Source organism: Eulemur rufifrons, chromosome 2 (assembly GCF_041146395.1).
Source record: "Eulemur rufifrons isolate Redbay chromosome 2, OSU_ERuf_1, whole genome shotgun sequence".
Classification (NCBI taxonomy): Eukaryota; Metazoa; Chordata; class Mammalia; order Primates; family Lemuridae; genus Eulemur; species Eulemur rufifrons.
This window is the reverse complement of record NC_090984.1, coordinates 21,547,833-21,574,324: the sequence shown is the minus strand read 5'-3', so window position 1 is coordinate 21,574,324 and position 26,492 is coordinate 21,547,833. Positions and strand designations below refer to the sequence as shown.

The 26,492-nt window shown below is 58.3% G+C and overlaps 1 protein-coding gene across 1 annotated transcript; it reads left to right on the top strand.

The window, feature by feature from the left end:
* Positions 1-21,632: 21,632 nt before the first annotated feature.
* Positions 21,633-24,836, top strand: CIMAP1C (ciliary microtubule associated protein 1C). The gene is made up of 4 exons (XM_069457206.1): positions 21,633-21,753; positions 22,543-22,653; positions 23,474-23,587; positions 24,205-24,836. Exons 1-4 carry the CDS (start codon positions 21,633-21,635, stop codon positions 24,684-24,686), a joined length of 828 nt encoding a protein of 275 aa, XP_069313307.1. The 3' UTR covers positions 24,687-24,836.
* Positions 24,837-26,492: the final 1,656 nt, after the last annotated feature.

Sequence of the window (26,492 nt, the reverse complement as noted above, 5' to 3'; positions counted from 1 at the left end):
TCAAATGGCAATGGCATTTGGCCCCAAATGAGGGATTTTCTGTCGAGTGGAGCTGTCTCAATGCAGATGGGCAAAGTAGCAAGCTCCTGGCACTGGCAGTGTGCCAGCAGGAGGGGGTGGCCAAGAGGGTGGGCCAGGAAACCTCAGTGGCTTACCAGGGGCCCTCTGGGCCAACCAGGCCCCCCAGAGATCCCCAGACTGAGACCTCACCTCCTGGACAGGCCTGACTCCTCCCGGACTAGGGTCCTGCCCAGTAGCTCCGCTGCCGGCTGCCTGGATGCCCCTAGCGCGTGGGCCCCTCTGCAGCTGTGCCCACCACTGCCACACTCCCTCTAGCTCTTCCTGCCCGGGACCCAGGCACAGCCTCTGCTGATGCACCCACCTCTCTGTCACTAGCACCAGCTCTCCAGGGCGCTGGCCCACTGCCAGTGCCCCCAGGCATCCACGCCGGAACTCCCACAGGAGCCCTCAAGCCCACCCTGGCCACTGCAAGCTGGACTTAGCGCCATCTCTCCCTCCACCTGCTCGCCATCCCAGCGAAGGCTCCGCCACCCACCGGTTGTTGGGCAGAAATCTGAGTGCTGTCCGGACCCGCTTCCTCCTGCCTCCCCGCAGCCACGGCCAGCTAACCCTGCGTTCCATGCAGCCTGCCCCTAAACTCTGCTTCAACTTCAGCTCCCCCTCTGGCTCCTCTGTGCTGTCCACAAGGCAGGTCGCCACCATCCCTTGCCTGGCTTCATGAATTTCCTGCTTCCCTTTGCTAACAGCAGCCCCAGTTAACCTAAGCTCCATCACCCTCCCTTGCCTGGAAGCCTTCGATGGCTCCCTATTGCCCCAGGTTCAGGCCCCAAGCCCCTTCAGGGTGGCACCGAAGGCCTGGGTGCCCTTGCCCCTGCCTGCCAGGCTGTCCTGCTCCCCTCCCTCGGACACTCCATGCACCAGCCTCGCTAGACCCCGGGCTGTCCCCATGCACACCTAGCAGGTCCCCGCTCACTGCCTTTGCTCAGAGGACTTCTCTTGGGAGCTCTCCTCTGCTTTCTGCCTGTGAAATGCCCTCATGCTCCTTCAGGAAGAAAGTCCTTCCCACCTGCCCCACAGCCCAAACACCTCCTCTGCACTGGGGTGCGAAGACACTCGACTGTGGCCGAGGGCATTATGCCACTGTCACCTCTTTCTCCATTAACACTGTGAGCCTTGGAGATACGACTAACCATCCTTGGGGGAGGAGGAAAGGAGGGCAGGGCCACCAGGGCAGGAGGGGCGGCCACACTGTCCTGCAGGCCTAGCCCTCCCCACCTTGTCTTACCTTTCCAGGCCTCCCCTACCCTCCAGGGCCCCAGTGCTCAGAGAGAACTGGCCCAGCCAGGGACTGCTTTTCTGGGCCTGTGGTGACAGAGTCTGCTGCTTGTTTTTAAAGAAAATAGAACCAGAGCCCCTATTTATAGCTGGAGGCCACAGCCACAGACAGGAGACGGTGGGGTTGAGGCTGTACAGGCTGCTGCTCCGGCTGGGGCTGGGGGTGGGGCCGTTCCCAGGCCCCCTGCCCCCCTTCCTCAGCCCCCAAGGAAGTGCCTGTGGGATCCTGAAAGTCCCTGGGACAGGATGTAGCCTGCACTTTGGGACAGGGGAGGGGGACCTGGATGAGGGGGATGGAAAATTTCTTAGGATTGGTCCCTGGGGCCCAGAGTCCCTTGTGGGAATGGGCGGAGGTGAGGGTCTGTTATGTCTACTGACAAGGCAGAGGTCCTGGGGGTGGGGGTGCTGGCTGTCACTGGGACTGGGTAAAGGACAAGGGAAAAGAGAAAAGAGTGGGACCAGAGAGATGGGCAGACAGAGACAGAGACGGGAATGGGGAAAGACAGAGAGAAACAGGGACGGCAGAGGCAGAGACAGAGGGATAAGGATGGGAGCGAGAGAGAGACAGGATTGGGGTGAGAGAGACACGGGGCGGCAGAGACAGAGAGACAGGATGGGGGAGAGAGGCCTCCAGCCCAGGTGACACCCTGAGCAGAGGGAGGCAGAAGCAGCAGGGACGACTGAAGGGGTGTTTCTGTCCCACAGAAGGTCTCCATGGCACCCTAGGCACAGTGGTCAGTGTCCGAGTTGGAGCCAGGCGAGGGGGCAGGATTTAGGCATCTCTGTAGCCTTCACCCCAGAAGGACAGGCCTTGCCCAGCACCACCTCCCCGGGCCTGGAGACCCTCTGTCCCTGGCAATCTCAGCGGGAGGCCGGGCCTGTTGGAGGCCATGAAACACTGTGGGGCGGGGCCCATGCAGATGGACTTGTCACCAAGATCCCTGGAGGACTGTCTGGGGTAGAGGGGGCAGGGCAGGGCCAGGACCCCTGAGGACAGGTCTGGTCCCTGGCTTGCCAGAGGGAGAGTTCCCCAGGCCCAGAGGGGTTATGAGCTGGGGCTGGGGCCTGGGCTCACACCTGCTGCCAGTGTCTATTCGGACTCCTGCCTTGGTTGTGCTTTTTGGGGGCTGTGGGGTGACTACAGCCTGGGGCATGTGTCATGGAGCCATAGCCACAACCGGTGACTCAGACAGTTAAAAAAAGGAGCAGCTCCGAGCAGTGACTCAATTGGCTCTGGAGGGGCTGGGTGGGTCTGGCTGGTACAAGACGGGGTGGTCTGGGTTTATTTTTGGCAGGGTGGGGCTGGGGCCAGGGAGTGGAAGTTGGGAACTGGGGGTGGAAAGGAGCCACCACTCTCATCCTGGGAGAGCCCCTGGGCACTGTGCCAACTTAGGAAAGTGGTTTTCCAATGCCAGGGAGCTGCGGCAGGCTGGGCCGCCCCATTCCAGGCCCCGCTGCTCTGCTGTATGGCCCAGGACAAGCAGCTGGCTTTCCCTGGACACAAGCTCAGCCCCCTGTTCTGTTTCCATGCGGCTTGAGCTCAGAATTTTAGAGCTGACCTAGGAGACTGAAGACCCCACCCAAAGGTCCAGAATGGGAGAGGGGTCTGCCCAAGGCCACACAGCAGGGCCGGGTATACCAAGGGCTAGAGTGTCATCACATGGCTGGCTCAGGTCTCTACAACGGCTCCCCTGCCCCAGGGCTGTCATGTCAGCAGTTGGAGGGACAGGCCCCCACGGGGGTACCCACCCGTGGAGGGGCTCAGCTGAGCTCCAGATGGGTGGCCAGAAGCACATGGGCCCCAGATGGCCAAAGACAGAACTTTAGCTGGGAACAGCCCTGGACTCGGTTAGCACACAGCCAGGGGGCGGGCGCGGCCCTGCCCCAGGGTCTGCGGAGAGGTGACCTCCACGGGGGTGAAGGCAGAGGGTGCACACACAGTGGGGTCTTGACCTGGGGCTCTGGTCAGCCCCCCATCCAGCTGTCACTGCCCCCAGCTGCTTGCCCCGCTCTGCAGCCATCTCCCAGGACTCAGGTCCCCTCCCCTCCCCTTCCCCAATGCTGATCTCACAATCCAGGGACCTCAGGCACCACCAACTCCTCTGACGGGTCCACACAGCCCAGAGCAGAGAGGGTCCCTCACCTTCCTCAGTCTGGATTTCTGTTCCTCACGACGCAGCCGCCACTGCGTATCGTGAGTGGCGACAACAGACCCACGGCAGCTCTGGCAGGTGAGCCTTGTCACCTCGCTGGGCCCTGGCCTCCAGCTCCTGCATGCAGAGAGGGGCCCCCGAGGGGTTGGCAGAGAGCAGGAGCAGACGGGCCTCTAGGCCCCCCAATAAAGGTGCTGGTATCTGCTCATTCTCTTCCCACCCACCTGCGTTGGGGATGGGTTAGTTTCATTTGGTCACCCGTTCACATATTGACTGGGTCCCTCCTGCACTCCAGCTGAATGAGCCCCCCGCAGGGCAGACAGACCCTGGGGAGGGCCGGGAGGGGCTGTCCCTGCTCCTCCTCACACTGGGAGAGCTGCGTGAGCCAGGCAGACCCAGAACTCCGGCCCCTCCAGAGCTGGCAGGCAGTGGCTGGCCCACACCTCCCTTGGGAGTCCCCCTCCCCTTTTCCATGTCACTTGGTCCCATACAGACCCTCTAGGGCCACCTCCTCCAAGCCCTTGCCATGCACCCTTTCTTAAAGATTCCTAAGCAGAAGCTCCCTTGTTGTTGGGCCTGCCCCGCCCCAGGAAGAAGATGGTGATACTAGGATAACAGCAGCCAGAGGAGCAGACACTTCCTGAATATTTATTCCAAGCAAAGCATCTTGCTTAATCCTCAGCACATGTAAGAGGGAGGAATTATTTGTCCCCATTTTAGAGAAGAGAAAACTGAGGCTCAGAAAGGCCAAGTCACTTGCCCGAGGTCACGCATGGAGTGTAGGGCTGGAATTCAACCCTAAACTAATGCCCTGTTTCCAACCACTATGTGCCCGGCCTCCCACCTCCATGGACAGGTTCCCGGGGAGCTCAGGACTCGGCGAGGACAGCAGTCGGGCGCAGTCAGGACTGAGGGGCAGGGGAGGAGCTCACTCTTAGCTGCTCGGAGACATCCAAAAAGGGTGATTTGTTCCTTCCCCGAGCAGAGTGGGAAGTGCGCGCGCACGCGTGTGTGTGTGTGTGTAGCTGGGCCTGAGCCTGCCTGGGCGGCCTCCAGCTGCAGGAGAGCAGGGCCTGGGCCCAGCTTGTGCGCAGGGAAGGGATTGGGAGGGCCTGTGTCGTGGGAATCCGCGTCCTGGGCCCATTGATATTTATAGCTGGCCCCTCCTGAAATGTGGGTGGGGGAAGGGGTTGCTCTTAGGTGGGAACGGAAGTTGGTCTCTTCTCCCCGGCCCCTTCTATCTCCCCAGAGAGCCGACTGGCCCAGGCCAGAGGCCCTGCCTTGATGGTGGAGTGACGGGTTGTGTGTCCTGAGTTGGGAGATTCCTCTAAGGCTGCTGGCTCAGCGGCTGGACGCCCTCCTGGCCAGAGCCTGCTGAACGACACCATGTAGGTGCATGTGTACACATGTGCACCTCCTAGGTGTCAGACTGATGATGGTCATGGACCAGGAGGTGGAGGCCAGGTGAGGGTGCGAAACGCCTGTAACCCCACCGGGATGGGGACAGGCCCCAAGAAAGGGGCAGAGTGCTCCGGGTTGCAGGGCAATCTGTGCTTAGAAAGGGCTCCCAGGGGCGGCAATGCTGCAGCTGAACCTTGAAGGGTTGGGGAAGGAGGGACGGCCAGTCGCAGGGAATGGCCTGAGCAAAGGTGGAAGGGTGACAGGGATTACAAAGTATAGTTCATCGGCCAGTCTGTGGGTGCAGGATCACCTTGAACGTGGAGGCTGATCTGTCGGGGGGAGGGAGGGGCACAGCATAGCACAGACTGAGCATCTCTAATCTGAAAGTGCGGAATCTGAAATGCTCCCAAATCCAGAATTTTTTGAGTGCCAATGTGATGCCACAGCTGGAAAATTTCACACATAAGTATTTAGCACAAACTTCACCTCATGCACAAGTTAAAAATATCGTATAAGATGACCTTCAGGCTACATGTATAAGGTGTATATGAAACATAAATGAGTTTTGTGTTTAGATTTGGGTCCTATCCCCAAGATTTCTCACTATGTATATGCAAATGTTCCAAAATCCAAAAAAATCCAAAATCCGAAACACTGCTGGTGCCCAGCATTTTGGATAAGGGATGCCCAGCTTGTAATGGTGTCTTTGGGCCCACAGGCAGGTGGCAGGAGGGGTGCTGGGGCAGGAGAGACCACAGAGCCCCCAGCCCGGCTGCGCAGGAAGCTGGGATGGAGTGCTTCGCCCTGGGGAAGGACATCTTCCAGGGGCCCTTGGTCTCTGTCTTCAATGGAATTCTTTGAAACCCAGAAAGTTTTCAAATTTTTTTTTGTAAAGCCACAGAACCCTTTATCAAAACCACATCTTACACAAACCCAATCCATACGTTTATGTTCAAGGAACTGCTATGGGCCGGGCATGGTGGCTCACCCCTGTAATCCTAGTACTCTGGGAGGCCGGGGCAGGAGGATTGCTTGAGTTCAGGAGTTCGAGACCCATCTGAGCAAGAGCAAGACACCACTTCTACTAAAAATAAAAAAATAAATAAAAAATTAGCTGGACAACTAAAAATAGAAAAAATTAGCCGGGACTGGTGGTGCGCTCCTGTAGTCCCTGCTATTTCGGAGGCTGAGGCAAGAGAATCACCTGAGCCCAGGAGTTTGAAGTTGCTGTGAGCTAGGGTGATGCCATGGCACTCTAGCCTGGGCAACAGTGTGAGACTCTGTCTCCAAAAGAAAAAAAAAAAAAAAGAAAGAAAGAAAAAAAAGGAGCCGCTATGTGTGGATTGGGGTGGGGCAGGCATCTCCTATTCGCCTCCAGGTTGGCTCAGGTGTAAGGCCCCAGAGTGCCTAAGGCACAGCCTGAAACTCCCTGGTTGGCGTGCCCTCCTCTCTATGCCCCTCTGGGGGCCCAGCCCTGTGCTCGGCAACACAGCGCAGACCCCTGAGCAAGGCGGATGTGATGTCTGCCCCCAGAGAGCTGCTGGTCCAACCAGGGCATGAGGATAAAGGGCAGGGAGGCCCAGGCCCCAGTCTGCTCAGGACTCACTGTGGGACTCTGAGCCCCGGTCTGGGGGCGGCCGGTTTCTGCTGTAAGGCCCCGGAAGGGAGGCAGCCCTACTGACGCACCACAACCGTCTGGCCGCGAGAGACCCACACGCTGGAACGTTTAAGCATGAGCAACGGCCGGAGGCCTGGCTCACACACGCCGGAGCTGGCAAGGCTGGCTCCTCTGCAGGCTGGGGGCGTGGGTAGCAGCTGAGCAAGAGGAAGGAATGCTCAACAGGACAGGCACTGTCCCTGGCTGGTCCCACCCATGCCACCAAGCCGCCCTGATGGCAGCCCCTAGAGCTCTCACCCTACATTGGAGACAAATGTGGCTTCACTAGCCACCTGAGCTGTGGGGAGGTGGAGGTGCTTTTTTCAAGGGGATTTGCTTTTGTATGAGAAAGTGGGGCGGGTATAGAGAGGTGGGGAGGCATTTGCTGGAGGGGTACGGGGAGATAGGCACAAAGATCTGGAGTCTTCAGGGAGCTGTCTCTCCCCCCCCCCCCCCGCCAGCTGGGGTCCTGAGCCCACTTGTGGGTGGCTGCACACCTGGCTTGATCTGTGAAACCTGCTATTGTTGGGGTGAGTGAGGACACCATGGCCCGTGTGCCCACAGGGTGACCTGGGGCAATCTCTGCACCTCAGTTTCCTCATCTGTAAAATGGGAATGTTTCCTGACTTGCAGTGCCGCTATGAGGCTGCAGGACAACACGGTTAGCACCCACCAGGGATCTCTGAAGGTAAGAGCTCAGTGAAGACAGCCCCATCCTTTCCCCTGTTTGGAGTTGCGGGCCTTCCTGAGAAGCAGAGGGAGCTACGAGCCCCCACCCTGGAGAGGATCCAAGTACAAAATTGTTCATACAAATTCAGTAACAATAGTAGTGCAGAAAGTTTGAAACCCGCCCCAGGCCTGCACTTGGAAGAAGAGTCTTAACTCTAGAAGGCTCTACAGAACCGGACACATGCCACGGCGGAGGGACCTGGGTGTGGCCAGGAGTCGGGGAGAGGGGGTGAAGGAGCAGAGGGACCACGAGGGAGCAGGCTCCAGCCCCAGACCCCCGGGTCCCTCATTCACTCGCTCCTGGGCTGGAACATCAGCCGTGGCTCAGCATCCCAGCCCCCACCCCGTGCTCACCCCTTCTCCCCAGCCCAGGCCTGTGGGGCAGGGGTTGGAGATCCAGGTCTGTGAGTGCGACCGTGCGTGCACCCACATCTGTGCGCTGCCAGCAAGTGTGAACGTCAGGGCTATTTCCAACTCCCCTCCCCTGCCCACCCCTCCTGGGCAGCACGCCCAGTTCCCAGACGAGCATATACACTTCCTCTGCGAGCTCCACACTCCCCTCCGTCTGACTCCCCTCCTGCTGGCATCAGCCGCCTGGCCCACCTGGTGCGGCCCACCCCCCAGGCCCCCCAGGCAGGCAGCACTGAAAGGCTCTTCTTGTCCTGCCCGGGCAGGCGGATGTTGGGAGGGAGGCTCAGTTATACTTGGTTCTGGAATAGCTTTTCTAGAGCCTGGGTGGGCCGGCCCAAGGGCCCTGGCCTGTGCCCTGCCCCAGAGGCCTGGGGCAGCGCAGGCAGGAATACACACAAGCCTCAGGGTCTGTCCCTAGCACTATCGTCCCCCAAAACACCCTTGGGGCAGCAGGATCTACCCTGGTTCAACTTTTTGCACCTGGTGCCCCTGCAGCCCTGCTCTCTAAGACACCCCCATCAGTTCAGAGCCCCCACCCAGGTAATACACACACAAGCCTTCCCTGCCAGGTACTCCTGCCTGGGTCCTACTTGAATCCCTTACATCCTGCCGTTCAAAGTCAGCTCCCCCAGGCCAGGGAAGAGGTGCTCTCTGCTCACGGGGTGCTCCTCTCAATGGAGTCCCTTCTCCGTTCTTCTCTGCCTGCACTTCAAGCACCAGCTCAAATCCCCCATTGCTTGTCCCTCTGCTGGGCACCCCCACCCAGGGCTCAGAAGGAGCTGGAATCCACATTTGTCGGCCACAGTGTCACAGTAGCACAAGCCTAGCCCCCCAAGCAGGCTGGGAGCTCCCTCAAAGCAGGGCTGGGAGCTCTTCCTGGGCAGCTGGGGATTTCTGTGGGACGTAGAGTACCTTTCCTCCTCTCTGGGGCCTCAGTTTCCCTCTCTGTACCATCAGAAGGTTGGCCCAGATGGTCTCCTAGGGTACTTGACTTCAGTCCAGGCCCCATGACCTGGATGCTCTGGCATGTTGAGAGGAGAACCTGAGGGCCCACTGCGGCTGGGGTGCCCTTCTGCGGTGGGAGGGGAGTGGGAGCGATGCCTTCCTCAGGCAGGGGCTGTCCCTCTCGCAGAGCTGGGGACAGGCGGCTGGCCTGGAGTGCTGCTAGAGATGGGTTGTTGAACGGGACCTCTCCAGCCCCCTCCCATTTCCAAATCCTTCCCAAAGGCAGGGGTTGGTTTAACCTTTTAAAACCCCACAGACACCATGCCACCTACCTGCCCTAAAACCTTTGTTGGCTCCCCATTGCCAACAGGGCATAGGCTATGGGCTTCATTTTGCCATTTAAGGTTTCTGTGCCCAAGCCCAATGGCTCTCCCTGGCCTGTGCTCAAAATATGCCTTCCAGCCTGGCCTCTGGCCTTCCTGTCTCAACACCCCTCTGCTCACACCCCTCAGCACCTCTGCTCAGGCCAAGCCCCTGCCCGGAGTACTGACTCCCTTCCCAGCCTCCAAGGCTTGGTGTAAGGACCACCCTCTGTCCCACCCCATACTTTTCAGCTGGATCTTTGCAAACAACTAGGAATTGCTGTTTGAGTTTTCATTTGCTTTTCTGCATCCTGCATGAGCCGAAGTTCAGCCTGGCCACTGCCGTGCGCCCCCACTGCCTAGCACAACGCCTGCACGTGGTCGGTGCCAGGAAGGTATTTGGGCATGGCTCTCAGTGGAAGCCCAAGGAGGTGGAGGTGCTGGAATCTCTCTTCGGCTGGGGGCTGGATGAACCCCAGAAGGGAAGGCAACATCCCCAGTCCCCTTGCATGTTCCCTTCCCAACTCTCTGGTGGCCTAGCCATTGTCACCCAGACCCTGAGATCTTCTGAGATCAGGTCCCTACATACAGGGAACAGGGAGCCTGGGGATCCAGCCCTGACTCACTCCCGGGGGTCCGCCCTTGACTCATTTCCCTCTGGGTACCTCGTGATGCCCTCTGGTAGAGCGGCTTCCCCATCTGAAGGGGAGAAGGGTGTGGTCCGGGCCGTTGGAAGGGAGACTCAGGCCCTTCTGCTCAAAGTTGCTCTTGGGAATGGTCCCGAAAGATGTAGGCTGAAGCACTGATTCATCCATGGGTAGCAATGACTGATGGGCCCTGAGGCCACGGTTCTTATGGCATAACTAGACCGTGCCTTCACTAAGGGAAGAATGCTGTAATGTTGGGATTTCTGGCATCGTGACAGCGAGGGGATGCGTCCTAGCGCCTCTCAGAAAGCAAACTTCCATTCGGTCTGTGTGGGGTCAGGCATCAGTGTCAGGGACAGGGAGGCGTGGCAGGGGGTTGCTCAGGGCTATCTGAGGGACAAGCTCCCCCTGGGCACAGGGTACCCAAGGGGCACCAGCCCTGCCTCTTGCAGAAGAGTGGGTGGTCGGTGGGGGGTCCCCTCTGTCACCAACAGGAGTGGGGAGAGGGAGAGGAGTGCATTAGAGGGAAGGCGGCAGAAAGACCCACATGGCAGGGAGTGGGAGTGGAGCAGGGGCGAGGCTGGAAGGGGCAGAGGCTGAGGTGTGTGGGGCCCCCACAGGGTGCGGCTGGGCGGCTCCGTCCTCGTTTCCAGCCTCGCAGCACTCTCCATTCCTGCCCAGGGCATCTGAGGCTGGTACCCACTCTGTCACTGGGTGCCCTGTGGGCACCAACACGGTCACCCCAAGTTTACCTGGCAAACAAAGCCTGGACAACATTGGGTGGCCCCCTGGGTGTCTCAGACAATCCCAACAGGCAAAGCCACACCCTAGGCAATTCCACCCTGGAGCCCTTGGCCACGGGAACTGGACAGCCTTGGACAGCTAGAGCCTCCATAACCTGAGATTGCCTGGGGTCCTGCGTCCACCCCAGGTGGACACCTAGAGACTGCGGTGGGAGATGCGCAGCTCCCTTGACTCCGGACCTGGAAGCCACCTCTGGCCCCTACCTGCGGAACCGTCATAGCTCCCGCCAGGCGGGGTGGGGCACTCGGGCCCTTCACTCACCTGCGGATGCGAGTCTGGCCAGCACAGCCACGGTCAAAGCCAGGGCCAGGGCGGGGGCCGGAGGCGGGGGCCGCGGGCCGGGCCGCATCACGCAGGCTGGGCGGCGGGACTTGCGGGACGGGACGCGCGGTGCCGAGCGGAGTGTGGACACCAGAGCGGGAGCGGCGGCGGCTCTGCTGGCGCGGGCTGGGCTCGCCGCGCTTAACTCCGGGGGCGGGGCGGGCGCCGGCCGCGCTCGAGTTTCAGGCTCTGGCTCCCCCCGCTGCCCCCACCCTCAACTTTCTTAAAGGGCCCGTGCTGGGCTGTTTCCCGCCGGGGAAGGGGTGAGAGGACCCTTACAGGTCGGTCAGACCCAGGCCCCGCCCTGAAGATTTGGGACAAAGTTGCAGAGGGACCCAGACTCCCTAAGTTCTGACCCCAGGACCCCCGGAGACACATCCCAGAAGGAGGTGTGAACTGGGCCAGCCCCTCACTTCTCTCCTTTCTGCCCTCGAAGCCCGCTGGGGGGACCCCTCCACGCGCCCTCTCCAGCCTTAGGAGGAAGGACAGGTTCTACCCGCGCCCCCAGGCTGCTGGTGGGCTGCTTTGCCTCTGAGGCCTCCTCAGACTCCATTCTGGCCGGGAGGTACCAGCTGAAGTTTTGCGATGCTCTGCTGCTGGCCTGCGACCTTGACCTTCTCTGCCCCCAAAGGCCTCAGTCTCTCTGTCTATAAAAGAGATATGTCTGGCCTCCCCCACAGGGCAGAAGAATTCTCAATTCCACCATAACATTTGCCTCAAAATAACCCTGCCCCACTTAGGAAGGAGGAAACTGTGGCTCAGAGCTCAAAGTGGTTCTTACAAGGCTCCAGGTGGAGAGTAGGTCCCTGGCGATTTGGGGCCGGAAGCCCAGGCCTCGGAGCCCTGAATCCCAGTGTTTCAACTTCCTGGGGCTGCCTCCTGGCAATCTGGCCCTGGATTTAGCTCCTACCTAGCAGTCAGGCTGGGGCCTTTCTCCTCCTGGCTCCCACCCAGGCAGCAACATCAGCCTAGTCCCAAAAAGCAGGAGAAAGGGCTTCCAGTGCCTAGAGGCTCTGCCTGTGCTCTGCCCAGCCCGACCTTTACCTTGGTTTATTGGTTTACTTCCTCCACCCAAATCCCTCCATCACACCTGCCTGCCACAGCCCACCTCACCTCGCACCCACTTCCCAGGCCCCCCTTGACCAATGACAGTCCCACATTGTATACAGCACTTCATGGTTTGCAACGAAACTGAGCCCCATTTTGCAGATGAAGAAACCGAGGCTGGGAGACAGTAAAGGACTTGAGCAAGTCTACACAGCTGCTAAGAGGTGGAGCCGGGTCTTTGACCCCAAGCCCAGTGCTCTTACCACCACAACACGTATGATGGTGCCCAGTCCGCATGGTGGTTATAAGTACTGGTTTTGAATCCAGACAGACCTGGGTTCAAATCCCAGCTCTCCTACTTGGCTGTCCAACCTTGAATAAGACCTTTCAGCTCTCTGTGACTCAGTTTCCTCATTAGTAAAATTGGATCACGAGGATCAAATGCTTTAGTGTACCTCTAGTGCCTAGCTGAGGGCCTGGTATACAGTAGGTGTTCAATAAATGCCTGTGCTTTCCCCTCTGTCTCTGTCTCCCTGCCCGTCCCTATGCTTCACGGTTTGCATGCAGCTGTGTACACATCACCTCCCTTGATGGAAAGTTGCTTATGAAGCTTGCACGTCCCTCTTAGAGGCAGCGGTATATACAGTAGGTGTTCAATAAATGCCGGCTGGGGTTGACTAAGAAACCAACCAGCTGCTGCTGTTTTGTGGGGATTTTGGCAAACCTAAGAACTCCTATCTGGGCACCCCAGGAGGCCTGGGCGGAGGCTGGGCCCGGCTGGCCTCAGTGGCAATAAAGCCACTGATTTTACTTGTCCCTTGTTTTTCCTTCTCACCAACTCAGCAAGGCACCTGGTCCTCGTTAGGGGCTAATTACTGGCCAAGTGTGGGCCGAGGGCTGGAGGGGCTGCCTGGAAGACTGTGTTGGAAGGAAAAGAGCTTTCATTTTAGGAGTGAGAAAAGGAGGGAGAAGGTTTTGCTTCTTTATGAATCAAAAACTTGGGTGAAGGGTGAAGATTTCTACCAGCCCTATCTCCCCCATCCTTCCTCCTCCCCATCTTCTCCCATCCCTGCCCCCCAATTCCCACGCACACAGAAGTCTCCAGAGGGGGTGCTCCCGCCCACGCCCACGCTGAGATTCAAGTCGGGCTCAGCTGGGAACCCCCCCCCCCCCCGCCTTGTTGCTAGCTGGGCAGAGAAACACAGGGCTGGGAAAATAATGGCAACAAGCAGGCCAGTAATAGCCCGGCTCTCTGCCCGGTTTGCAAAACACTCACCTGGTCTCTTGACAACCCTGGGAAGTGCGCGTGTCGAGGGACAGTGTCTCTGTTTACAGATGAGGAAACTGAGGCTCTCAGTGGAAAAGGGATGCTGGGGCTTGGGTGCACACAGACCTGGCCTGTGTTTGGCCCACAGCGCAGGACTTGAACCCAGGGCCGATGCTAGCAGCGTCATGCCAGGCAAACTGGCGGAAAGTTGGGGCCCCCGTGTTGTACTATAACCAATCCCTGACCACCTCCCACTGTCTCAGAGCAAAGGCCATCAGACTGGGTGGCGCCTGCTCCTCAATTGTCCCCTCTCCAGCCTCCTCAGCAAGCTCCCCTGAGCCTTGCAGCTCCCATCCTGGGCAGAGTTGACCTGGGCCTCCCCAGCACCCTCGGGCTTAGCTCAGACCTTCTCCCTTTCACCTTCCAACCTTTGCCAGGACTTTCTTTGGCTTGGGTTGATGACCATCCCTGACTGCCCCACCTCCCTGGACACGTCTCACCTTCCTCCAGGAAGCCCTCCTGGCCTTCCTTCCTGCACACTGACCTCTCTTCCCACAGATTGCCTGGAGTACTGATCTCTGTAGATCTCCTAGTTGCCCCGGGGTCTGCCTAGCCCAGTGGCCTCCCAGCAAAGGACAGGCCAGGGAACGGGGTGGGGGGGAGGAAACTCAGAAACACACTTGAAGAGTGAAGAAGAACGCCCCCACCCCAGGGTGAAAGCGGATCAAAAATCTTCTGAAGCTACAGTGACCTGTGGTGCGTGCTGCCTCAGTTTCTCCTAGTGTTCTTGGAGAACAAGACAACTGAGAGCCCATAACACCCGCTTCCCTGCCAGCCAAGTTCAGCCGGCATGCTGGCTGGGCGCTCCTGTTCGCTCTTGCCCCTAGTGCTTCTTGGACTAAGAGTACCCGCTCCGGCAGCGGCTGCAGTTCAGCCCCACCCTTGGCCAGGGTGTTTTGCACCCTGACTGCCCTGGCCCCACCCGAGGAGCCCGAGGCCAAAGCCAGCTTGCTGGTAAGTGGCGCGTGCTTGTGCCCTAGATGGGGTGGTGCCTGAGGAGGGCTGTGTTCCTGCTGCGGGCCCTGCCCTCAGGGAATTGGCCCTCTGCCACGAAGGACACAGGACCCAGGCCACTACTATGCAAGGGGACATGGGCATTAGGCGCCGACTCTGAGCTCTGCAGCTGTGGGCCCCAGGCCTGGGCCTCTGACCAGGGGCCTCTGCTAGGAGTGGTCTTGCTCCTGCTTCTGGCCGAGGCATCCGTGGGGCTCCTCCAAGTGCAGGCAGGCAGGCGCAGGAGGGGCGGGAGCAGTTAGTCCCAACAATTACACAATTCAGGAGCTGAGAAGTTTGTCTGCCACCCTCGGGAGCTGGCTGTGGACAGGAAGCCAGTGGCAGGCTTTGCCCTGACCAGGGGCAGGCTCCGAGCCATGCCCCCGCCGTACGGGGAAGACAGAGGCTGGGGGCAGTGGCGGACCCTCTTAGAGCCTCTGCTTCCCGGGAGCAAGCACTCATCTTCCATACCATGTCCACAAAGGCTTGTGGCTTCAGTGGCTGTGACCAGCTGGCCACAGCTGACTCCCTATGGGTTGTGCTATTTCTAAATATTAGCTCCTGCTGTTAACCCCTGCTGCGCTGCCCTGGTGGACATCCAGCTGCCTGCAGATTTAGCCTTTTGGAGGGGGAGTGAACAGTCCCCATGTGGATGGAAAAATCTGTGAATGTGTTTGCTTGGGCCCTGGCATGGGGCAGGCACGTTTGGAGGCGGGGGTGGGGTTCCCAAAAGAAAGAGGAGGGATACCTGCTTAGGACTGGGAATGAAGCTTGCAGTGGGCATTATGGGACGTGGGTCTGAGCTGGCCACTGGGCAGGGCAGCGGAAAGAATGTGGGGTTAGGAGCCAGAAGTCCAGTCTTGCCAAGCCTTTCCTATGTGGCCTCAGGCAAGACACTTCACCTTTCTGCACCCTTTTCTCATCTTTAGGCCACCATGGTGCTTGGATGATGGCCTCCGGTAGAGGTGCTGGGGCTGTACAAACTGTAAAGGGCAGTGCCTGGTGTTCTGACCATGGCAACAGTTTATGCCAGGGTCCTGCTCTCTGCTTGGCTCCCAGGAGCCCCTTGGAGGAGGGCAAGACTGACAACCGAGAGACAGCTGGAGCAGCTGGCAGGGCTGCTCTTGGCCTGTGTGGAACTTAGACAAAAATGTATAGCTTGGATTTTAGCCTCTACTGGCCCCACTGGTTAGTTGTCTTTATACAGTGACAAATCTTGGGGTAGCCAGCCTGTGAGATGGCCTCAGTGATCCTCACCTGCTGGCATTCACACCTTTGTGTAGTCCCCTCCCACACTGGGTAGGGCTGGCACATGTAGCCAACAGGGCATTGCAGAAATGGTGGCGTGACTTCCAAGGCAAAGCCATAAAAAGACACGACAGCCTCTGCCTTGCTCTCTTCCGAGAGTGGCCACTACGAGCTGAGGACAGTTAAGCAACCTATGGAGGGCTCACGTGGAGAGGAGCTGAGGCTTCTTGCCAGCAGCCAGCTGCAACTCACCCCTGCTGTAAATGAGCCATCCTAGGAGTGGATCTGCCAGCCCCAATCAAACCTTCAGATGACTGCGGCCCCCACTGACATCTTGGCTGCCACCTCCTGCAAGACCTGGAGCCAGAACCACCTAGAAAAGTCACTCCAAACTCCTGACCCACAGAAACTATGTGCAACAGGAGATTGCTGTTTAATGCTGTTAGATTTTGAGGGCAATTTGTCACGCGGCAGGAGATAACTGATACAAACTTGCACAGTCGTAAAGCACAGCAAGTCAGACCCAGCATGTGCCTTGGACTCAGAAACGGGGACTCTACTCCCATGGGGTGGGGTGGCATTTCCTTGATCAATGAATGGGTCAACCCATCCATTCATTCCACAAATATGTCTTAAGCACAGACCGTGTATCAGGCACTATGCTGGGGGCTGGGGACACAAGGGTGAATGACAGACAGGAGCCTGCCTTTGGGAAACTTACAGGCTCCCCAGGGAGACGTGGTGATTGGTGGGACATGGGACTGAGGACAAGAAATGTGGCCAGGACCAGCCTAGCTTTCCAGCGTGGGTGCTTGGATGGGTGGTGGCGATGTCGTGCATTGAGATGCACAAGGGGTGGGGGCGCATCCCCCCAAAATCTCTGGGCATGTTGACTCCGGGTGCTGGTGAGAGCCCCGAGTGACGCCGTGCAGGCTGCTGCACGAGGGGCCTAATGTTCCGAAGGAGGTCTGGGCCGAATTGTTGGGGTGCCCCCAATGGGATTAAAAGTGACAAGAGGAGGCCAGGCTCGGTGGCTCACACCTGTAATCCTAGCACTCTGGGAGTCCGAGACGGGCGGATTGTTTGAGCTCAGGAGTTCGAGACCAGCCTGAGCAAGAGCAAGACCCCATCTCTACTAAAAATAGAAAGAAATTATATGGACAGCTAAAAATATATATAGAAAAAATTAGCCGGGCATGGTGGTGCATGCCTGTAGTCCCAGCTACTCGGGAGGCTAAGGCAGGAGGATCGCTTGAGCCCAGGAGTTTGAGGTTGCTGTGAGCCAGGCACTCTAGCCAGGGCAACAGAGTGAGACTCTGTCTCAAAAAAAAAAAAAAAAAAAGTGACAAGGGGAGATGAGAGATAAGACCACCCAGGAGAGAGGAGGGTGGTGTAAAATTAGAGAACGACCCAGGACTGAGCCCTGAGACACCATAATTTTTTACTTTAACTTTTTATTTTGACATAATTTCAGACTTATATAAAAATGGCAAGACTATTACAAATATTTCCCACATACTCACCTAGCTTTCCCAAATGTTAATATTTTACCATATTTTAAATTATTTTTCTATACATATATATGTACATATTTATTTCTGAACCATTTGAGTGTCAGTTGTGAACACACGGTCCCTTATTCCTAAATACTTGAGTATGCGTTTCCTGAGGTCGAGGACCTTCTCTTTCTTTTTTTTTTTTTTTTTTGAGACAGAGTCTCACTCTGTTGCCCGGGCTAGAGTGAGTGCCGTGGCGTTAGCCTAGCTCACAGCAACCTCAAACTCCTGGGCTCAAGCGATCCTCCTGCCTCAGCCTCCTGAGTAGCTGGGACTACAGGCATGCGCCACCATGCCCGGCTAATTTTTTCTATATATATTTTTAGTTGTCCAGATAATTTCTTTCTATTTTTAGTAGAGACGGGGTCTCGCTCTTGCTCAGGCTGGTCTTGAACTCCTGAGCTCAAACGATCCACCCGCCTCGGCCTCCCGGAGTGCTATGATTACAGGCGTGAGCCACCGCGCCCGGCCAGGACCTTTTCTTTCATAACCAGAGTGCAATTACCCAAGTCAGGAAGTCAACACTGGTACAATACTTTGAACTAAGCCACAGTCTTTCTCCCCAGGTTTTGTCAATTTCCCCAACAATATCCTTTATAGCAAATAAATAAATAAATAAATAAACACCCTGGCATTTACTTGTCCTATCTCTTCGGTTTCTGCTAATCTGGTGTGGCTCTTCAGCGTTTCTTGGTCTTTCACGACGTTGCCCCTTTTGCCGAGCACAGGCCCGATGTTTGCAGAGTGGCTTTTGGTTTGAGTTTGTCTGGTTTCCTCGGGGTTAGATTCAGGTTCTGCGTCTTGGGTGGGAGCGCCCCAGAAACGATGCGATGCGTGTCCCTCCCGGGCGTGCCGGCGGGAGGCTCGGTGCTTCTGCGCTTCTGCGTGACACCGCGGGGGTGTCAGCCTCCAGCGCTTGGTCGAGGTGGTGCCTGCCAGGCTTCGCCCCGTAAAGTTGCTGTTTTTCCCTTTGTGGTGAATCAGCGTGGGCCAGCACGGAAAGGTCAGGTCGAGGAGGAAGGGCCAGGAAGAAAGCCTGCGAAGGGGCAGTTGGAGAGAACGTCCTGGAACCGGGAGAGGGAGTGGCCGGGCATCCTGGCCCAGCGCGAGGAGAGGCCAACCCAGAAGGGGACGGAAGTGTCCACTGGGCACAGTGGCCACATGCAGGCCGGCGGGAACCCAGTCAAGCAGTGAGGGTGGGGCAATGGGCCTACAGCCCACGTGGGGCAAGTGGAGGTGACAGGAGGTGAGGGTGGTGACAACACAGGAAAATGCCTCTTTGGGGAAGTCTGCCTGTGGACTGGGCAGAGGAGACAGGAGGCCTGTGGGGCCACGGAGATGCAGATGGCTTTTAGCATAATACAGGGAGGGGACCAGGGCAACCGTGGAGTGTGACAGAGGGAGCCAGAGAAAGGAGAGGAGAGCAGCCCGCAGTGCCCAGGTGGGAGGGGGAGCTGGTGAGGGCAGATGGGGGCTGCGGGTGTGGTGGATGGAGGGCTCCAGGCAGTCAGTCTGATGGCCTCTGTTTTCTGCGGAGGAGTGAGCAGGGGTGGGGAGGGCCAGGCACACAGAGGGGAGTGAGCCGAGCTGGGACAATCCCGGGGAGAGGGAGGGAGGGGAGAGAGAGCTGCTCAGAGGGCCGGGGGTGGATGGGCGGTGAGGAGGTGAGGAGGGCAAGTCCAGGGTTCTGGGATGTGACTGTCCCCAGCAGCTTTCAGCTGCCTGGTGCAGGTGGACAAGGTAGGCCTGGGTGACTCAGAGCTGGAATTCACCAGGAAAGAGGCTGCACAAGGCGCGAGGTGAAGGCAGGAGGGCCCTGAAGGACGAGGAGGAAGTGCAGGGGCGGTGGTGGGGTCTCAGTGATGGGAGGCAGGGGCTGGGGATACGGATGGTCAGTGCCACGGGAGGTGGCGGGAAGCCCAGGACTGCTGTGGGGGGCTGCGGCTGAGAAGTAGTAGAGTGGAGGTGTTCACACATGAGGGGGGCTGGCAACTGGGAGGCCAGGGGAGTGGTGGGTGGTCCTTGGGGGGACCTCAGTCACCATGGTAATGGCAGGAGTTGGAGGAAGGGTGGAGACAACCATGAGCCAAGGTCGCCTGGTTTACAAATGAGGGACAAATGGCAGCTGGGGAGCTGAGGGGGGCATGGCTGGATGCTGGCACCCAGGGGAATGGTGCATTTGAAGGGATGGGGCACTGTCCGAGTACCGAGGAGGACAGCGACCCACTCCGCCATGCACTCTGAGGCACGAGGGGGTAGAATGATGGAACAGCCAGCTTTGGAGAGGCCGAGGGCCGTCTCCAGGGGTGAGCTAGGTCTCCATCAAAGCTGGAGGGAAGGGAGCATTTGGACCAAGGCGGAGTGGCTGTGACCTGCTGGGGTATGGGGGTGGCTTGGTTTCCCCAAGAGCTGAGCACAGGGGCAGGGCGGGGAGGAAGGTGGGGGTGCCAGCCCCAGATCTGGCCCCTATCAACATTGGGGACCAGGAGGGCTCACAGCTTCTCATAGGGAAAGCTGATGCGGGTGGGGCTGAGGCAGTAGCACTGCCTGTGGCCTGAGGCCAACTGGGGCTGGGTCAACCCCAGCCTCGCCAACCCTCCTTCCCCAGAAACCAGAGTCTTGGTCACCCCATGGGCGCGTGGGGGTGCAGGGAGGGCCTGTCACCACTGAGGTGAGTCCCGCCCTCTGTCCCGAGCCTCTCGGTCCCTGAGGGCTCTGGAGCGCCCAGCACGCCTGGCCTGTCAGCTGCTCTCAGTCCTTGTGGTGCCTGTTGGTGGGAACGAGTTCAGAGCACGGTTTGGTTTTCATTAAGTCAGAGACTTTGATCCAAAAAGAGCCCTGGATTTCATGTCCTGGTTCCATGTCTGCTACTGATGTAATAGGAGACTTTGACTAAGTCCTTGATCCTTTCTGGGCCTCAGTTTCCACGTGTGTCTACCAGCGTGGTGACAGACACCCTCTCTAAAGCCAGCAGTCATCTGGTTCCTAAGTTGGACACCTCTTACCTGGTTCCAGTCAAATCTCTGGTCTGAGTTACGAGTTGGTGGGCATGTCAGGCCCCAGCGCCCCAGACCCTCCTGGGTTCTTAGGAATGAGGAGGTCTCCAGCCTTTCCTCAGCCCTGGGGCTCGTCCGGTTTTATGGGGGCTGGATATCTTCCCTACCCCTCAACGTGTCCCCCCATGCTTCCTCCCTCAAGGGAGTGCTCTTGGCCACAGGCACAAGGAGTGGCCCCTCGTGGCCTCAGCATCATCCTTCCATCCTCTTCTTTTGGCCTCCCATTTCCTTTCTGAAATGCCACCAGCAGGCAAGTGTTCCTTGAGCTAGACATGGATCTCTAAAGATACCATGCCTTGGGCCCGGCACTATGGCTCACGCCTGTAATCCTAGCACTTTGGGAGGCCGAGGTGGGAGGATCACTTGAGGCCTGGAGTTCAACACCAGCCTGAGCATGAGCAAGACCACATCTCTACAAAAAAATAGAGGCCAGGCGCGGTGGCTCACGCTTGTAATCGTAGCACTCTGGGAGGCCGAGGCGGGTGGATCGCTTGAGGTCAGGAGTTCAAGACCAGGCTGAGCAAGAGTGAGACCTCGTCTCTACTAAAAATAGAAAGAAATTATCTGGCCAACTAAAAATATATATAGAAAAAATTAGCTGGGCATGGTGGCACATGCCTGTAGTCCCAGCTACTCGGGAGGCTGAGGCAGTAGGATCACTTAAGCCCAGGAGTTTGAGGTTGCTGTGAGCTAGGCTGACGCCACGGCACTCACTCTAGCCCGGGCAACAGAGCCAGACTCTGTCTCAAAAAAAAAAATAGAAAAAATTAGCCAGGTGTCATGGCGGCATGGCCTGTAGTCCCAGCTACTCGGGAGGCTGAGGCAGGAGGATCACTTGAGGCCAGGAGTTGGAGGTTGCTGTGAACTATGATGACACCACTGCACTCCAACCCCGGGCGACAGAGCAAGATCCTGTCTCAAAAAAAAAAAAAAAAAAAAGATACCATGCCTATTAGACAGTCACACCTTAGTGTGAAGTAGTTGACTTGACCCTTTGCCAAGAGAGAAACAGGCTTTGATAGAAGGGAGAGCATGTCTAGAGCTTGGGAGACAGGTGGGAGGGGTGAGGGCAGTGGCCCTGGGGTGGGGGGCTGTGTGCGCTGCAGGAACCCTTTGCCCATGACACCCTCGCCCTTTCCCTTCCTTTCCCCAACCTGACGGCACCCACGGGGCGCGAAGAGCTGTCTGGCTTGTAAGGCCACCTCTCCCTTTCCTGTCCCTGACCCAGGTCTCGGGGACTCCCAGGCCATTTAGCCTGGTTGGTGGGGGGGTGGGACAGGGGGCTGAGTTCTCAGAGTTCCACGACTAGGCTCACAGCATAGGATTTCTACGCCACGGTTCAGGCGCCACGGTAACCAGGGGAAATAAACACTCCGAGTTGCACAGTCCAAGTTCTGCCGTGATGTCATCTCCAGCTCCAGCCTGCCGGGCCCTGCAGCTGGCTGCACCCCAGACGGCCTCAGCTCCTCGAGAAGGAGAACCGTCCTCCTTCCCAGCCCCCACACAGTGCCTGGGCCGGGCGGAAAGCAGACAGGGGGGCTTGGGAAGAAGTATCCCCGCTCCTTGCCTGCTGCTCGGGTCCAGCCGGAGCTGCGGGTGCTCCCTCCCGGGGCCCCACCATGAAACTGCCCCAGGGGACCAGGTACTCTGTGTTCTATGCGCAGCATCCAGAGAAGAAGGAACAGTTGCCCTCATGGCAGGAGATCAAGCAGACCCCTGTCATCATGGCCATGCTCAAAGGTAAGAGCAGGCCAGGCCGGGCTTGGGCCCATCCCTCGCTGCAGGGCTGCTGAGGGTGTCCCAGCCTCTGGCCTGCCTCCTGCAAAGCCCCTTCAGACTTCCTCAAAGCCTTACAGAAGACCTCCACCTCCAAGCTGAGCCTCACAGGCGATGTTAGCTGCTGGCATTGTTTGAGGGGTGGAGAGGACGGGAGAATGAGGCATGAAGCCAGTTTCAGAAAGACTAGGAGCCTTGAGCCCGGCTTTAGCTTTCCTCACTTCCCTTCAATCTGACTCTCAGGGGAGAGCAAACTAATTCTTACTACGTTGTTAATGACTGATTATTGCTCTAAGTGGGAGGTGGTTTGGTGCAGTGATCGAAGGCTTGGGTTCAGCTGGCCGATTATCAGAGTTTTCACATGACCAGCTTGTGTGACTTGGACAGATTGATATTTCTAAGCCTCCATATTCTCCTCGGTAAGATGGGCATGACAAGAGTGTCTACCTTACAAGGTGGTCAGGGGGCTTGACCAAACTAATCCCTATCAGATGCGTAGCAGAGTACTTGGCACAGAGTAAGTTCTCAATTAATTGTAACTGTTACCTTTCTTATTATGCCTTGTCTGTTCAAGGGAAACTGCATTTGAGCTGGGAACACTGCCCGCCCCCAAAGGAAGCAGCTGGGTGGATGGCGGGCTTTGTGGCAGTGTGACGTCAGCAAGAACAAGGTCCCCAGCGCGCTGTCCTTGGGGATTTTCCTGCCTCTGCCCCGGTGGGCCCAGGCTGAAGGCTGCCCTGTCTGTCCTCACAGGTCCAGGGCCCGCCAAGTACCTGCGGCCATCCTGCACGGGCTACATAGAGCACGACAGCTCCATGTTCCAGGAGCCGGCTTACACCCTGCACAGCCGGCACTCGGAGAAGCGTGAGCGCACCCCCGGCCCACGGCATCCCCGGGGGCAGGGTCACTGTTGGAGGTGTGGGGCAGTGAGAGGCCGCAGGCCACTGGGAACTGAGGTCTGCGCTGAGTGGGACACTCAAGCGGCCTCCTGGGTCCAGAGGACGCCAGTGGAGATGCCCAAATGACCCACCCCTCTGAAGGCGACTCTGCGGGGGTCTCCCAGCCAGACTCCCAGGGGAGCGTTGAGGGACACTGATCCCCTATCCAGATGGCACAGCAGGGTCTCCTTCCTGCCTGGCCTGGCTGGGGCCCTCCAGCTCTGGCTGCCACGGTCCTGCTGGGTTCGCTGGCCAGCGGCTGGGCAGGAGCGGCCGGGACAGCAGTGGGGAAGTGGTGACCCCCAGAGCTTCCCAGGTGGCCTAGGACCCGGGAAGGGTGGGAGCAGACGGCCACAGAAGACCTGGGGCTGCTGGCTAAGGTCCTCGAGAGGAGGGGCTGAGCAGGGCATGGTGGTGTGTCCTTGGGGGTCTGAGATTCGGCCTCTCCCTCGGGAGACACACCCTCCTCAGCAAGGGAAGCCCTGACCTGGGCTGGGCCCTTTCGAATACGGACAGCTGCTGCGCTGCTGTTAGTTTATCTGTCCCTCTGAACGAGTTCTTGAAAACGGCGGGTCATGGGTTAAAAGTCCCATTTTACAGATGAGGAAATCAAGGGTCCCCAGACACCCAAGAGCCAGAGGGATCTGAAGGGAGCCCTTGCTCCTCTTGGGGGGAGGGAGACCCCGTGTGAGGCTGGGGCGGCCTCGGGGGCTGACCAGTCCTCTCCTTGGCTCCTGATCCTGCAGGGATCACGGACGTGTGCAGCCCTGGGCCTTGCTACTTCTTGGATCCCAAAATAACCCGGTTTGGAATGTCCAGCTGCCCACAGGTCCCCAATGAGGAGCATGTTGCCAACCAGCGTAAGATGGGGCTGAGGAGGGAAGTGGGGGCTGGGAGGTTGGGGGACGGGGGTCCACCCTTAGGACTTGAGCAAGGGCAGGGGGTCATGACTGCCTTCCCCAGGGGTATCTGTGGATGCTGGCATCTCCCCCCAATGTCACTTCAAGACACCAATGTCATGATGCTGACATCACCATGTCTTGAAGCCAATGTTATGACATGCATGCATGTCTCAGGGTGATGTTATCATGTCCTGGGGCTCAGGTCTGGCGGCTGCAGTATTGTCATGCTAATGAGCTCACGGACTGTGGTGATCTCAGGATGTTTCCGTGGTGCTCTCAGAGGGACAGTGTCAGGATGCTGACAGCCCAAGGGTGAAGTTATGATGACATTGGTTTTTGTATTATGATGAGAGTGTCATCCTGCTGACATCAGGAAGGCCTGAGTGACCATCTTGCTGTCCCTCTCCCTGCCATAGACCCATGCAGGGGTAGTGATGTCCCTGTCCTGATGCTAAGGTGGTCACGCTGAAGTCACGTCAGGCTAACCAGGACCCATCAGTCGGCTACCAGGGAATGTGGCCTGGTCCCTGCCCTGAGACCCCTCCCCTCCTGTCTCTCCCTTTGCTTGCTTTCAGGCCTGAGCCCCACCCTGGCCCCTTGCCACTACTGTTTTGAGAAGATCCCCCCACCTGCGGAACGCAAGGCTCCCCGGCATACTTTCGGCTACCGGTGCCCATACAGAGTGATGGACCCCAACCCAGCCCCCAACCGCTACCAGCTGCCATCCTTGCTGGGGCCCAACAACCCCGTCAGCCGAGCCGCCCCCTGCTATAGTCTGGCCTCCCCGGACAAGTACTGGTTCTACAAGGAGGATGTGGCAGGAGGCCCTGGGCCTGCCATGCACGCCCGGCCGGAGCCGTCCGTCTACCAGAACCGCAGTCCCGTCTACAGCATGGCCAAGCGCTTCGGCTACCCGCTGGACCACACGCCTCGGCCGGGCCCTGGCTCCCACGAGGTCCAGCAGGTCACGGTGCACAAGCCCCGCACGCCAGCTTTCACCATGGGCGTCAAGCACTCACCCCACCTGTGCCCCCTGGTCGTTGACATTCGTGACTGAGGCCCCTCCTGGCGCACTAGCCACTCCCCCCGCCCCCAGAAATTATTTTTCTATACAGAATCGGGCAGTTTGACCAAGATTTCAAGTAGCAGAGCTGGTGCTTCCTGAATGTCCAGCACACAGAAAGCATTAGATAAATATTTTCATTTATTCATCCCTTTGGTTTGCAAACACTCACGGCTGCTTCCTGTGGGCCCTGCTCTGGTGAGGGGCTGGGGATACTGGGAGGAATCGTACAGGTCCCCGTCCTTGAGGAGTTCCGCTCTGGTTCACCAGGGAGGAAGCTTCCTGTGTGTCCTCCGAGGAGCCTTTTGGGCAGGGACTCCGGAGAGCTGAGTTCCAGTTCCAACTCTGCCACCAACATGCTGTGTGGCCTTGCGAAGCTTCTGCCCCTCTCTGGGCCTCAAGATCGCCCTTCGGACAGTGAAGGGGGGTAGGTCTGGAAGCGGCCCAAGCTCCCCCCAGTTCCAGAACTGTGTGACTCTGATCTCTCACATTGGCCCCTCCCCCGGAGAGGAGCAGGGCAACGGGGGTGCGGGCAGAGGAGGGAGGGGCTGTTCTGATTCAGATGGGGGAGAGGGGGTTTTCCTGGGGGAGGGGCCCAAGAGGACAAGTGGAGACATTGTGTAGGGGCGGGTAAAGGTGAGAGCAAAAGCATGCAAGTGGGACCAAGGGTGTAGGGACAGGGAGTGCAAGAGGCGGGCTGCTAGCAGGGACCACATCCTGGGCAGCTGGGAGGGGCCTCAGGCTTTGTCCTGAGGGTGCTCGGGCTGGAAGATTCTTTGGGCAGTGAGAGAAGCTTGCGCAGGATGGGCAGAGCCTGGAGGCTGTGGGCAGCCTAGTAGGCTGCTGGGAGGGGTCTGCCTGTCACACGCTGTCTTTGGAGAGTCACTTGCCGTGTCCCCAGCCTCAACAGCTCAGCCTGGCAGTGCCTGGTAGAGGAGGAGCCATGAACTAGCCAGCAGGGGGCAGCATTGCCTCGATCTTCAGGTCCCAGACTGTCTCACTTCCCACCCCACCCCCAACCGGCTTCTCTGCTTTTGGTCTTTGGGGAGGCTGAGGTCTCGGGGGCTGGTGTTCATCCTTCCTTGGCAGCCCCAATTCACCTGCACCCCCTGGAAGGAGCCCCTCTCCCAGCAGGACGGTGTGGGGGGAGTTCCACCCCCATCTGGCAGCCGGAGGCCAAGGTGAGGCCCAGAGCAGGTGCGGCTGACGCCAGCTGGCAGGGAGGGTGGGAGCCACGGAGGAGAGGGGCTTCCAGAGGGAGGAGCGGAGGGGTGAGAAAAGCCCCCAGACTCAAGGACTTTCTTCTGCAGCCACTGCCCCAGGAGCAGAGGGAGACAGGAAGAAAGGACCACCACAGAACCTGCGTCTAATGGCTCATCTTTGTGAACTTGAGCAATACCCAGGTTTTAATTGAAAATGAAAATTGAATTGAAGACCTAACTTTGGACAGAAAGGAACAGAGAATATCTTTGGAATATTAAAAAGAAAACCACAAGACTAAATCTGTAGAAAAGAGGCTCACAGTGAACCCCGCTGGGAACATACCTGACTGTGGGCCCCCCCGCAATCCCCTCCCGCACCCGCCTGCCCCCAGCCCCAGGCATTGTGTCTGCCCTGCCCTCCCTGCTCCTCAGCAAGGCCGGCCCGACAGCCTCTCTGGAGGCTGAGGGAGCTTGGGGACCCATCTGTCTTGTAGCAGATTAGAAAGATGTCATTTTGCCGACAATGCCATTTATCACGGTGGCTGCAAAAATTAGTGATGCCGGGGCTGAAAGTGTGGAGTGGGGGTGGGGGCTAGCA

Excerpts from the sequence above, each read along its gene's own strand:
- CIMAP1C (XM_069457206.1), top strand. The coding sequence starts at position 21,633 with ATGAAACTGCCCCAGGGGACCAGGTACTCTGTGTTCTATGCGCAGCAT. Across the intron at positions 22,654-23,473 it reads CAGCCGGCACTCGGAGAAGC|GGATCACGGACGTGTGCAGC; the intron begins GTGAGCGCACCC and ends CTGATCCTGCAG. Across the intron at positions 23,588-24,204 it reads GGAGCATGTTGCCAACCAGC|GCCTGAGCCCCACCCTGGCC; the intron begins GTAAGATGGGGC and ends GCTTGCTTTCAG.